General features: G+C 48.9%; 1 protein-coding gene across 1 annotated transcript in view; it reads left to right on the top strand.

The window, feature by feature from the left end:
• Positions 1 to 13,863, top strand: part of TOX2 (TOX high mobility group box family member 2) — a 149,658-nt gene extending 135,795 nt beyond the window's left edge. Inside the window, 4 exon segments of the mRNA XM_039563563.1 lie at positions 3,144 to 3,224; positions 4,988 to 5,395; positions 6,668 to 6,798; positions 12,649 to 13,863. Coding sequence (XP_039419497.1) covers positions 3,144 to 3,224; positions 4,988 to 5,395; positions 6,668 to 6,798; positions 12,649 to 12,685 — 657 coding nt within the window. The 3' untranslated portion in view covers positions 12,686 to 13,863.
• The last annotated feature ends 731 nt before the right edge of the window (positions 13,864 to 14,594 follow it).

Below are 14,594 nucleotides of genomic sequence, written 5' to 3'. Positions count from 1 at the left end.
TGAATCCTCCTGCTAATGAATAAGGAAAATAAATCAGTGGGCATGGCAGGTTAGGAAGAAAAACATGCAAAATATTTTGAGGATCCTTAAATCTGATAAATTACTTCAAAATTAAAATCCCTGGGAGAAAATGGGATTTAATTAGAAAGTAACGTGGTTTTGTCAATGTTTAAATTAAAATTTTAAAGGTTATAAATGCTGTGCTAGAGCTGCCAAATCACAGAGGATTTGTGAGGAGTTTTGTTCGGATCCCACGTCAGCGTGGTGATTCCCCAGGGACAGAGAGCTCAGTGTCCTTCACGGAGCCCTGTGTGGGTGCAGGAAGCCGCCATGTGCAGGGCAGGACTGCAAAATTCCCAACAGGAGACCCTTAGGGATGGTTCTTTACAATGAGGGTGATGGCACAGGATACCCAGAGCAGCTGAGGCTGCCCCATCCCTGCAAGCGTCCAAGGCCAGGCTGGACAGGGCTTGGAGCAAGTGGGACAGTGGAAGGTGTCCCTGCCCCTGGAAGGGGTGGATCCAAATGGTCCCTTCAACCCAAACCATTCTGGGATTCGATGATTAAAACCCAGGTAATCCACCAGGAATCTTCCAGAGCTTCCAGTTCACTGGAGAAACATCAGTGAGCACAATCCCCGAGCTCACCCCATCACCCTTCTTGGCTGCCCTGCTCGCGGCCAGGCTTGAGCCAGGGCTGGCCCAAGGAGCACAGAGGCTCCTGCTTGGAGCAATCCCCTCTCCCTTCAGCAGGATGAACCACCTGGCTGCCCCTTCCCAGTCCTGCTGCACCAGACCCCACCCAGCAGCACATCCCAGTACGAGGGAGATCCACGTGCTCTAAAAGAGACCAGGACAGATGAAGAGTGCCATAAAAAAAGGGTTTAGCAGGAAAAGCAGGTGATGGGGATGAAGACAGGCACAGGTTTTATTGGTTATAAATTTATTTGCATTCAGGTTTAGGAAGCCTTGTTTACCTGCCCTCTCACTGTCCAGAAATTGCAGGTTTTGCTCCAGGCAAGTCTTGCTAATAATTAAATTTGTCTCGGCATATCTCTGAATATTTTGTTTTCCCACCATCCTGGAAAAGAAAAATGGTAAAACCACTCTTGTATTTTGCCATTATAGAGGAAAAATAATTAAATATGTTCTCCATAGATCAGCATCCAGCTGTGGCCACTCTTAAACACTGGCCTGAGATACAGGAATTCTTATTTCATTGCTGGGAGGGCATCAGGTACCACACTGAAGAGCATCCACCAGCTCTGCTGCTGAACACAATAAATTCTGTGCTGCTGTGATGGGCACAAACCTGCTCCAGTGGAAGGTGTCCCTGCCCGTGGCAGGGGGATGGCACTGGATGAGCTTTAAGGTCCCTTCCAACCCAAACTGTCTTTGATTCTATAATAAAAGATGTGGAGATTGTAGAGAAAGGTAATAGCTTTTATTAAGGGAACTGATACAGTTTGAAGAAATAGTTACTTTTCACAGGCAAGCTCTTCTTCAGGCTGACATTTTGAAAAGCAATTTTGTTCTGAATGGAGCAAATATAATATTTCCTGAATACCATAAAGCCAAAGACAAACTTAGGGAAATGCTCCATTTCAGAAAATTGCCGTCTGAGACCTCCAGTGTGTCGAGTCAAAACGTTTCATTACAGGACTCGCCGTGGTTTAGCAATGAAAATAAGGCTTTAAATCCATTTTTAATAGAATTTATCTGTACTGATTTTAAATTCTCATTCGGTTCAGCTGCTGGAAGGTTGCTCTCCCTTCAGAGGTCAGTGTTGGGAGGGAGTCTGGGGTGCTGCCATGACCGTGGAAATTTGCAGGGGAAATGAGCTAAATCATAAAATTGTGGAATTGTTTTGGTTGGAAAAGACCTTTACGATCATCCTGTCCAACTGTTCGCCCTGCACTGCCAAGGCCACCATGTCCCCAAGTGCCACACCCATAGGTCTTTTAAACACCTCCAGGAATGGTGACTCCACCACTTCCCTGGGCAACCCATTCCAGGGTTGGGCAACCCTTTCCATGAAGAAACTTTTCCCAATATCCAACCTAAATCATCCTGGCGAGAGGATGTGCCCACGAACCTTCAGGGTTTCAATTGCTGGAAACTGTTGTCGGTTGTAGAGCAGAATTAAATACATGCAAATCTGTTCTAATTGAAATCAACTTTCAATGCATCACTGAGGAAGGCTTTGAGTTTCCAGCAGAGAAGAGGGTTGGTGGGTGGTTTTCCTGGGAGTTTCTGCCTTTATCCTGAAATTTTTATTCTGTTTTAAATTAATCCTCTCGCTTACCCAGTTAATCTGTGTAACCCTTCAGGGATTCACTGCTGGGGACAGGCTGGGTCACACCTTTATTTTCTTGAAGGTCTTCACCTCCATGTGGAGGACCAGGATCCAGGCAGGAAGGGGGCCAGCACTGACATGGTCAAGAGGCATCTCTCATTATGGGGAAAGATGGAAGAATAAATCCTAATTCACTCCTCCAAATCTTGTATTTTTTTTTTTTTCTTAGGGAATCAAACTTTCCTGCTTCCCTGCAAGCTCCAGCTCATCAAGTCTTTAGATGAGGTGAAAATCTCAGCTTTTATAAGATGAGAAATCAGTTCCCAGGCTGGCCAGGCTGCAGAGTAGAGCTGGAGTTTTGAGCTCTAAAGAATTAATATTGGGAAAGCCAAAAAACCAAATGGGTAGTTAAGGAATTCTGACTGTTTCACCTGTTTTTAAGCTAGTCATCATCACAGAATCATAGAATGGATTGAGTTGGAAGGGACTTTAAAGACAGTCCTGTCATTTGAGGATTTTGGCTTTTGTTTTGCTCTTCCAAGAGCCTGGATCACTCTTTACTCTGCTTCCTGTTGGGAAGAGATTTCGCTGTGTTCACAGATGGTCTCTCTTATTAAATACCTGTCTAAACACACAGACTGCTCTGACCAGAGATGCCTCCAAAATTCCCAGCATGGTCCAATCCAGGGGCTTCATTTTCTTGGTTTGGGGTCAATTCCTCTGCAGCAGAATTTTTTCATGCACACGGCCCCACCGAAGAGGGGTCCCACTGAGCAGCTGGGGTGCAGCCAAACCTGGCAGCCCCCTGTTCCCTCTATTAATGATTGTCCATTCCTTGCTCCTTTCAGGCATACAAGAGGAAAACAGAAGCTGCCAAGAAGGAGTACCTGAAAGCCCTGGCTGCATACCGGGCCAGCCTCGTCTCCAAGGTACAGAGGGGTTACAACTCACAGGAGCCTCCAGGGAGGAGCAAATTTATCAGAAATACTGTGTAATTGTGATATCAGAACTGATGCTGGCGTTAACACCTTCCCAAGGGGCTGAAAGAGGGGCTCTGCAGCACGGTCAGGGCAGGAGCTGGGCTGTCATCTGCCCTTTAGCACCCTGCAGTGAGACCCCGCTTTGGATGGGTTCAGCAGCAGGGGAGGTTTCATCAGTGCCCCTGTGTGGGGTGAAGGGGTCTCTGCTGCCTGTCCCCACTGTTCCTTGCCCGCTTTCAGGGTGTGAGTGCAGCAGAGGGGTCAGGAGGACAAGGTGACCTCAGGGACTGGTGCAGGGGAAGGTGACACCCAGTACTGGGCTCACTGGTAGCAGCATCCTGCTGCACCCTGCTCCATGAACTCGGGCTGTCCCACCTGCTCAGGAGCCCAGGTGTTGCTTCTCCTGTGCATGCTCAGCCTAGGGCAGATTTTTAGGGAGTTTTAAGGAGTAAGACCCATAACTGTGGGTTGAGGAGATGTGAGCACATGGGTGCTTAACACACCACAGCCAGGCCAAACCCAGAGAACCCATTCCAGTGCCTAACAGTGACATTTCAGGGCATTTCAGGCTCATACAGGGACTCCCAGTGCTTCAAGACCACACTGGGGAGCAGTGATGGGCCCAGTCTCTGGACATGGGTGCCCATCCCAAGGGACCTCACAGCTTGCCTTCCTCCACACCTCCAGAGAGGGGACACAGGCATTTTCTGCCTGTGAATTTGGGGTGGCTCCCGTGGAGCTCAAAATCTTCCTGGCTCAGGGGTAATGCTGCCCATGGGTAGTGAGTGGTCTCCCCTCAAATCTTCTCCTTGGTACTACACCACATCCTCAGAGCTTAATCATCACATTCAGCTGCCTTGGGATTTAATGTGATCTCCCAAATCACCCATCATCTGCAGGATCTGTGTGGTGGTGGTGAGCTGGAAAGGCTCAGAGCCCCTGTGCAGACCGGTAGCTCCCAACTTCTCAACAGAACAGCAGCAAGGACAGAAAAAGGGGTGGGAAGGATTTGTTGGGGATTTGAAACTCTTGCCAGTCCCTCTGGAAGCCTCTGAGGGTCTTGCCTTGAAAGTGCCTTGCAGCAGTGTGGGACAGGAGTCGTGGAAGGCATGGAAGTCATGGAGGCATGTGTTCTGTGGCTTCATTTTCTTCCCAGTTTCTCCAGCTACTCTTCTGCAAAACTTTGTTTTGACCAAAGCAGCACAGTGTGGTCCTGACTGCTGGGTGAGAAAGGATCAGTAGTATCACTGCAGAGCCCATCACAGGACAAAACCCTCGGTGTCCGACCCAGAAAACTTGCCCTTGTCCTTCTCTTCTTCCTGCCGAAATGAGGCCACCACTGTCCCGTGCATTATAGTTCCACACAGGGTGGGGAAAGCAGAGGGTTTGTAGACCCATTTCCCAGTTGGAAGCAGCAGGGATTTGTCACCCACCCAAAGCAGTGAGCTGCTGGTGGGCAGTTTGCCTCTGCACTGGTACATTCCCCTGGTGCTCCAGGCTCTGCCAAAGGCACGGTTGAGCTCCTGGGCTTTAGTTTTCCAGATATGGATGCTGAACCCAGCCTGTGGCCACCCCACTGGGAGTTCATGTGCTGGCAGGTGGCAGAGGAGCAGGATCCACGGGGAGCTCATCTGGACAGATGGGTATCTCAGGATGCATATCCATGTTTCCTCTTTCCCTTCCTCACCACCCTCCATTCTGTTTTCCCACAGAGCTCCACCGACCAGGGGGAGACGAAAAGCACCCCGAGCAACCCCCCTTCCAAGATGATCCCCCCGAAGCAGCCCATGTACCCCATGCCTCCGCAGGCTTCCTCGCCCTACCCCGGCCTGGGCTCCTTCCTGTCCCCGTCGGACCTGCAGAGCTACCGTGGCCACCCCCACGCCGGGCTGTCCCGGACCCTGCCCTCCAAGCCCCTGCTGCCCAGCATCAGTGCCTCCCCCCCGCCCTCCTTCCAGATCAGCCCCCCGCTCCACCAGCAGCTGTCCTTGCACCACCCGCAGAGCTCGCTCCTCAGCCAGCCCCTCAGCATGCAGCAGGTCCCCCAGCAGCCCCTCCTGTCCCCCCCCATGGCACTACAGGTACAGCCCCCCATGAACGCCTCGCCTCCCGGCCAGCAGGTGAGTGCTCGGGGCTCTCGTGGGTTTGGGGTTGTTGGGTGTTGGCGTTGTCCCCAAGGGAGTCTTCCCAGAGATGGGAATGGAGCTGGGGAAGGGGCTGGAGCCCCAGGAGCTGGGAAAGGGAGCAAAGGAGGCTCAGGGGGGACCTTGTGGCTCTGCACAAGTCCCTGACAGGAGGGGGCAGAGGGGGGGGTCGGGCTGTGCTCCCAGGGAACAAGGACAGCACAAGAAGAAATGGCCTCGAATTGTGCCAGAGAATGTTTAGACTGAAAGTTAAGGAAAATTTCTTTGTTGGAAGGGTGATCAGGCAGTGGAACAGCTGCCCAGAGAAGTGGTGGAGTCACCATTCCTGGAAGCATTCAGAAAATGTGTGGATGTGGCCCATGGGGACATGGGTTAGTGGTGGGCTTGGCAGTGCTGGGTTAATGGCTGCACTCGATGATCTTGGAGGTCTCCTCCAACCTAAATGATCCTATGACTTCTCCAGCACAGGGATTGGGCTTTAGCTCTGCACAACGAAAAGTGGTTTCTGTAATTTGGTGATAGCATTATAGGGGATCCTCACGATCACTCATTGGGGTAGGAGCTGTTGTTGAGGGCAGCATTTTGCAAAACTTCATTCCACATAATTTGTGAATAAAATATAAAATATAAAAATAAAAAAAAGAAACCACCCCACATTGCCCTAATTTGGATATTTTGGAAAAAAAAGCATGTTCTTTGGCAGGTAAATGCCACGAATCTGGTTTCTATACATTGCCTAATGGATATAAATGTAATTAAACCCACCCCAAAAAATGGGGAAAACTGATCAGCTTTCAGCTAAAGCAGCCCCTCAGTGTCCTTGCTGAAGAGCCAGTGGTGGCAGCTCAGGGGAACAGTGTTGTTCGTGTGTCTGTCCCTTGTTCCTGAGCACTGGGATGGGTATCCCAGCACGGCACAGCAGCTGAGCTGCACTGCAAGTGGGACACTGGCTTTGGTGGCCAGGCTGCAAAAAAACCTAAAGGCTTTTGTGGCTGTGTGCCCTCCACAGCCATTGCCAGCCCTGAGGAGGGAGGTCCTGACAAAAAGAGCAGGGAAGAGGGACGTAAAATGTGCATTGACACCGTGGTCTGGGCTTGGATCCCCCCTCTGTCCCTGGGGCTCCTCCTGTGCTCTGCCCTGACAGCTTTTGGGGACAATGCCTGTAAATGTGATTATGAGCTATTATTACATCTGCAGTTCTCTGCTCTGTATGCTCCTGTAACCCTCCTTTTCCTCTGCACCCCGCAGGACTTCTCCCATATTTCGTCTGAGTTTCAGAACAGTGTTGGACCCCGTTCGCCTGGTGCATCAAACCCTCCAGGAAGCACTGAGTGGGACAGCGACTACCCCAGCAGGGAGTGTGGGGTCAACCACTGCAGGCCAGTAGACAAAATAGCTCACTGCTAGTGCACATCTGGGCTGGGACAGTGAACAACAGCTCAGTGTCTGCCCTAAAATGTGCAGCCAGTTGTGGTCAGGGAAGTTCAAGGCTCCCTCATTTCTGTAGGCTCACTGAAGTGATGCTATGGAAGCAGGTAGCTTAAAAATCATGGATAAATTCTTTACTGGACATGAAAAGATTTAATTTTTTTTTCTTTTTTTTGTTTATTTCCGTTCCATGGAAGGGTTAGACACATTTCCTTCTGGAGCAGTCCCCCCAGCAGAGTCCCTGGAGGTTTGAAAGCAGCCATGTCCATAAGGCCAGGCCTCAATGTGGCCTTCCAGTACTTAAAGAGTCTTATAAAAAAGTTGGAGAACAACTAATTTCAAAGGCAGATGGTGATAGGACAAGGGGGAATGCCTTTAAACCGAAAGAGAAGAAATTTAGATTATATGTGAGGAAGAAATTGTTCCCTGTGAGGGTGGGGAGGCCCCGGCACAGGGTGCCCAGAGAAGCTGTGGCTGCCCCTGGATCCCTGGCAGTGCCCAAGGCCAGCTTGGATGGGGCTTGGAGCAACCTGGGACAGTGGAAGGTGTCCCTGCCCATGGCAGGGGTGGATTGAGATGGTTTTTAAGGTCCCTTCCAACCCAAACCATTCTGTAATAAGTAATGTCCTTCTGCTCCTAAAGCAATTGCCCTTCTCACTGAGGCCACAGCCTCCCATAATTGTCTGCACCAGCAGGTCCCTTATCATTCCTGGGCATTCACCCTGACAGTGCAACAAATCCTCAGTCCTCCCCAGAGCCACAGGATGCTCCATGCCCCTGCACCATGCAGGAAAACCCCACAGACCTCTGCAGAGATCTTCCCCTTATGCCCTACAAGCTCTGGCATGAATGTGCCAGCAGGACGGTCCCTTCAATGCTGCTCCAATTCCCCAAAAAATGAGAACATCAGGTCTTAAAGCTGGGGAACAGGGAGGGTGTGGAAACCACTTCCAACCTCTGCCTAACCCACTGCTCTTGGCTCAGCCCTAATAGCTGAGAGACTCTGTTGTGCTCCATGGAACATTCCCGGGGTTCCCTGTGGGAGCAGGCTGGGGAGGAGGCTGGATACCATCAGTGTTGATTTTCTTCAAGTGCTGGAACATGGTGCTTTCAGCAGAGATAGCAACCAGCTCCCAGGCTTTTCAGAGCACGGCTCCTGTCTGTGCCAGCAGAACACTTACAACTGCTGGGCTGGGCACAGGCTGTACAGGCATTTACTTCTTCCAGGGAAATAAATAACTGGCTGATCCATTAGAATATCCCTGCTGTCTGCCTGACATGGAGAGGTCTGACCTTTGCATGCTCCTTCCTGAAGTCTCTGCAGACAGCCTGAAAGAAGGAACATGATCAGGACCTGGTTGTAAAAGTCACTTCACACGGTGAAGCTAAAGGTGCTTGGAGGGTGGTGGCACATGGATCCCAATTCCCAGAGGTGCTGGGCAGATCCCAGGGATGAACTCCCCTAGAAATAAGCGTCACTTCTTAAGGGATCAGCTGGGAAAACATTTGATTCCCTCTGCAAATCCCACTGCCTGGGTCCCATGCAGAAAGCCCAGGGCACTCCAGAAGCAGGTGGAACGTTCCCATAGCAGTGAGGATTGAGTTCTGTGTTGCTAAAACAAGCTCTGTGGCATCTGGCTGGAGTGCCACACTGTAAGCAGAGGGCCCATGCAATTCATGATCAAAGCTCATGCATTTCATGCCTTTGTCACAGCAGAAATATCAAATTTCATGGGTTTATTGCAGCTTGTGGGTAAAAAAAAAGTCACTCTAAAACCAGACATTATGCAGAGACTTCCAGATAATTGTTAGAGTAGATTATAGCAAGGAACTCAGATGGATAGAGATCAGTCCTGCAGAGAGTGCTTAGTGCACTGAAAAATATCATAGTGTCTGCTCAGGAAGGAGCCCATCTCCTGTGACTAAAGACACAGGAGCTGCTGGCAGCCAATGCCCAAAGCTGGATTATTCTCATTTATTGCAAAGCCTGGTGTGCCAGCAGTGCCGTCAGCTCCTGCTTCTGCTGCCCTGGGATTTGCAGCCTCGGTTTCCCCTCTGCATCACCTGGAACATTCCCAGACATCTGCAGGGCTGCAGTTCCCTGGGTCTCAAGGTTGCTCACAAGCCAAGAAAAGAGATGATCTGGATCTCCTCATCCAGGGCGAGGAACGATGGGACAGGGGGGAATGGCTTCCCACTGCCAGGGGGCAGGGTTAGATGGGAGACTGGGAAGGAATTCCTCCCCATGAGGGTGGGGAGGCCCTGGCACAGGGTGCCCAGAGAAGCTGGGGCTGCCCCTGGATCCCTGGAAGTGCCCAAGGCCAGGTTGGATGGGGCTTGGAGCAGCCTGGGACAGTGGAAGGTGCCCATGGGAACGAGATGATCTTTAAGGTCCATTCCCACCCAACCCACTCTGTGATTCCATGATCTTCCTGACTCTGCTGCTTTCTCCAATGCACTTTGTACTAATTTCCAAGTGATGTTCAAAGTTGTCCTTGGGCTCCTCCACAGCACCTTGCCATGAGCTGGGTGGGTCCAGCCATCAGCAGAGTTTGAGCACAGCAGTGATGAAGGAATGTCTCACTGGGTTTGGTTCGTCAGTGCTGGCCTAGGTCAGTTTGGGAAGTCTCTGGATCATGTAATGGCCCATTTCAACCTCAGAAGTGCATTCAGCTTAACTGCAATTAAAGCAGCACTGTGAGGAGCAAAATCTGGCTGGAAAGAGAAGAGATTATTCCTTGATGAGATGTGACTCAGCTGTAGAGTCCCAGATTCCTGGAAGAGAGGATCGTCCCAACCTCCCCAGCACACAGAAGGCCCTGTTGGGTTATGATTTTTATTTCATGTCTAACCTTGATATTTCTTTAGCTTCCAACATCTGTTGGCACTGGGTTAGCTGGGGTAAAACCTCCCAAGCCTCGTTTTCTTTTGTGTTTGTCATCCAGATAACTTCTGAAAACCTGACAAGGTTGTCTTTCTCTCTGTCCTTTATCTAATAAAGGAACTGCTGTAGGGATTTTTTGTTTCCCAGCCTATCCTTGCTAGTTAAACTGCCATCAAAAGACACTTCTTCCCTCATGCCCTGCAAATTCTGGGATCCTGTGAGCAGACACTCCTTAATTCATAACTCAGCCATTCTGGAGAGAAAGTTTTAAATGTTTCTTAGCTCCTGCTCTCCCTATTCTTGATGACTTTTTGCTTACTGACTTCTATCCAATTTTCCTGGCTCTTTCTGGGCTGAAGCCCAAGTTGTCCTAGATTGTGAGCAAAGACATGGGGAGCATTTCTCAGCTCCTGCTTGGTGTTTGACTATCACTTCCCACAAGCGACTGCAGCACACAATTTCAATGCTTTTTTTGCCACCACATCACAAACTCCTTTCCCAGTCCCCTGTCTCCCTCACCTGACAGCCTGATCCTGGCACTTGCTCTTTCCCAGGCACTGGATTCCTCTGTTTCACAGTGATTTTCTCCAAGGGAGCTCCCTCACCTCTACCAGAGGTGCAGCTTGGTTTACAATCACGTGCAAGTCTTCCTTAATCCTTAATTAAATCTTAACTCCTCAAAGCACCTCCCTTGTTTTTTCTGCCTTGTTTTGTGATTACAACTCTCTCCACACCTTCTTCTGGGGTTGTGTCCTTTCCATCCTAAAACATTCTATGATTTACCTTTGTCCCCTCACATTTAGGTATTTTTGGGATGACACTGAACTGGATTCATCTTTCCACATCCTCTCATTTGCAAGGCACGGATTAGGTTCTTTTTGGCTGCCATCCTTTAGCAACTTTTCTCCCCTCTTCCCACTCTCCTTTAGGCTAAAAGATGGGACACTGTTCATTACACCTTGTCCAGTCACAAAAAACCATGTACAGCCACTAGATCCAGACATTTACAACCTCCCTAATTCTTTCCAACAATGAAGTGATCCTCTCAGAAGGGGAGGGAATTTTCCAAATCAGGAGCTAAATGAGCAAACACTATAAAAAGGCAAAAATAACCCATCACAACTGCACTTAGTTTGGATTCAATTATTTATGGTAATACTTCATAATGAACTGGGAAATGCTCTGTAGTGTGTTGTGTAAAATTAATGAAGTTTTAGGACTGGAATACCTCGCTGCCACTCAGTGGCATTAAATCTTCTCTGAGTGCAGGAGCAAAGACTCTGCATTTTAAATGCAGATTATAGAATGTGGAGATTAGCAAAGGGCAGGGTCTGGACTCTATCAGAAGCCAGCTCCATCAACAACAGCCCTGCCTTGCTGTCTGCCCCTTCCCCGTGATTCCACTCACAAACACACCCACACCAGAACCTCCCAAGCCTTTTAACGTTCTCCACCACATTTTAAGGCCAAGGTCTTTATGGAGCCAGTGATGTTCCCATCATGTCTGTGCAGGTGATAAACCCCACTGAACCCTGGGTTTCAGAGCAAAACCTCCACAGATCATCAGCCAGGGGAGAGGGATTTCAGCCACTTCCCTCCCTACTGTGTCCTGAAAAAAAGAGCATCTGGGCTCCCTCTTTGGGCTCTCCTTGTGTAGTGTCCGAACGAGCACACTTTATCCAAAAGCAGCTCTCTAAACCTCCATGGCTCAGCCTCGCGTGTGCTGAAGCAGGCGATGGTGGCCCCGGGGCTGATGCCAGGCAGAGCATTCCAGCATTATCCAGGTGGGATCTGCAGGGACACCCAGAGCTGACCCTGCCCTGTAACCTCAGCAAGAGCAGCAATTAAGCCAAGAAGAAACTGATGCTGTAGCTCTTACAGTTAATGAAATTGAGGAAGAAATAAAATTGCACCCAACTCTTACTCTTAGGGGGACCTTCTCACTCTCTACAACAACATGCCTGAAATTTAGGGTTAGAGTTAGGGTTACCCCCTAGGACTAGGGTTAGGTCAGGGCTACCCCTTGAAAGAGGGTGTAGCCAGGTGGGGGTCGGTCTTTTCTTCCAGGTAACAAGGGGCAGGACAAGAGGAAACAGCCTCATGTTGCACCAGGGGAGGTTTAGATTGGGTATTTGGAAAAAAATTCTGCAGGGAAAGAGTGTTCAAGCATTGGAAGAGCTGCCCAGGGCCGTGGCAAGGCCACCATCCCTGGGGGGCTTTAAAAGCCACGTGGATGTGACACCTGGGGACGTGGTTTGGCAGTGCTGGGAGAACGGTTGGTCTTGATCTTGGAGGGCTTTTCCAACCTAAATGATCCTGCCAAGCCTCTGCCTGGTCCCCCTGTGTGCAGCCCCCCCTTGATGCCTTTTTCAACCTAGAAATGAAACAACACACACTTTTGAAATAATACTTGTGTGGGAGGTGGTATAAAGGTGGATTTTTATTGGAGGCCTCCAGGGGCAGTTATGGTGCACACAGTTTTTGCAGGTTTGGTAAATTAGCATAATTGACACAAAAGCACCAATTAGGAGCACAAGTGATGATGCAATTCCCCCTCGAGATAAGGCCCTTTTAAATCTTCCCCCCACCCCTGGCATGGGACTGTACTTTGGTGATGAAAATGTGTCTGAAGAGCTGTTTCTCTGCCTTGGTAGCCAGGGAGGACTAAGACAGGAAATGGAATACATTTTGTCTTTCTGCCTAGGGGAAAGGGCATGGAAAACTCCTGGGAAAACCAGCCACTAATACAACAGGCTACAAACACACATGTACAGAGAAGACAGAAAAGAAAAAAACAGGGAAAAACCAAACCAGCAACACCCCAAAAGCCACGGCGTGGGCACAGACCCTGTGCCAGCTCCTCCCCAGCCCCTTCCCTGCCCGTCTCACGCCCGTCTCTCTCTGCTTTCTCTTACAGCATGCTGCCAAGGGACAAGGCACTCTACCTCACCTAAGGCTCAGCATCCCTTTGGGAGGAGGCTCAGATGAAGGACACTTGAGAGGGTCTATCCTACAGCCCACGTGGGGAGGCACGAGCAGGTCGGACGGGCGGGACAGCTGCCACTGCACCTCGGCGCTGGCTTCATTTCCAGGCTCTAAGAGCAGTTTTCTTCTTTTTTTCCTCTTATTTTTGAACTCTAAATAAAAATTTTTTTAAAAGTCTACTTTCCGTGGAAGCCCCCCCCCCCCCCCAAAAAAAACCCCACCTCGTAAATCGCAAAGAACAAAAAATAAACAGAGAAAATTCAAATTAAAAAAAAAAAAAAAAAAAAGAAAAAAAAACCTAAATAAGTGCAAAACCGGCAAAAAAAAAATAATGAAATTAAACTAAGGACACCGTTTTTCTGCTTGCCATCAGCTTAGCTACAGACTATTTTCCTAGTGAACTGCTTTTAGACGCAGCATAAACCCAGGTCTGGTGTCCTGCAGCATTAGGCCAGCTCAGTAGGAGGATGCACTCTTTTGACTTGCTAACAGCACTAAACTTTGTGCAAGAAAATGTGAAGTTTGTGTGAATATTGTACATGCAAAGGCCTTGGACGGTCTGGCGAAAAAAAAATTACAAAAATAAATAAAAACTATTGCTAGGTAGGTGGGGGAGAGAGCAGAAGGCAAAATACGAGAGGACAAATGTGAAAGAGATCATGAAAATATAATTTGTTGGATAGTTGTAAGTAGTTTACTAAGTGTTTTAGAGCTGTGCTAAAGACATCTTTAAGATTTTTTTGTGAAAGAAATTAGTAGTTTACTTTATAGTAAAAGCATTTTATATTAATTGTAGCACATTTTTTAGTTATACATAGAAGGGAGATGTGTATAAAAAACCAACAAAAAAAGCCTGCCAAACTTGTTTCTATTATTTGTACAGCAAGAAATGGACAATTTATATCCATGTTGTATGGCATTATTATTTTTTTCCGGCCATATGTCCATCTATTTAAAAAATTGCTGACAATGATTTTTGTCTATTTATGAAAAATTAGAGAGCATAATTACAGTTTCTCATAAGGTGCATTTTTGGGGGTTTTTTTTATTTTTTATTTTGTTTGAGGGCGCTGCTTTGGCAGCACCTGGCACATTCGGTTCACAATGCTTATCTTACCTTTCTTTATAATAAAATGTATGAAAAGTAGAGCTGCAGCAGTCTCTCCTTATTCTGGGGGACACCCTCGAAGTGGCCCCTGCCTTGTCCTCCTCAGCTTTCCATCCCTCCCTCCTGTCCCATCACATTCTCACCTGCCCCAGCCTCTTCCCACTCCGCAATATCAGAGCCAGATTTCTCCTAAATATGCCGTGATTAAAATAAGGGGGGGGGGGAAATGGAACTTTATGAAAACCTTCCTTGAGTTATCACGGCGAGGAGATAGGATTCACTCCAGGGAGAGCTGCTGGGATGTGAATTCTTTGTTTGTGTGGCAGGTAAGTGGCCTTGAGACTCTGAAATCGCAGCAAGGAGGTTTCCAGCCCTGGGAGAAGGTCTGGACAGGATCAGGACTGGGAGTTTTGGTGACACCAGGTCCTTGTGGTTGGTCCTTCTCTGAAGGAAGGTGTCACCCATGATGTCCATTCCCCTGCACCCCAGCGGGCAGCGCCAGCTGTGTCACCTTTGGGTCACTGTGACAGTGGATTTGGGGGCCTCCACTGAGCAGGTTTGTGGGACAGCAGTGCAGAGAGCCACTGAAAGGTGACCTTGCCAATTTAGGAGGAACTGTGCAAAGCAATAACCACACTTTTAACAGATTTTTGGTCACCTGCCTACATTTCTGCGGGGCTGCCCTGCTGCCTCTGCTTCTCTCAAAGGGCTGGTGGCTGCTGTGGGGCACCACGGGGGGAACAGTGACCCATTTCCAGCCTTTGGGATGT

Source organism: Corvus cornix, chromosome 20 (assembly GCF_000738735.6).
Source record: "Corvus cornix cornix isolate S_Up_H32 chromosome 20, ASM73873v5, whole genome shotgun sequence".
Classification (NCBI taxonomy): Eukaryota; Metazoa; Chordata; class Aves; order Passeriformes; family Corvidae; genus Corvus; species Corvus cornix.
Note: the sequence above shows the minus strand (reverse complement) of the source record. Positions and strands in the feature narration are given on the sequence as shown.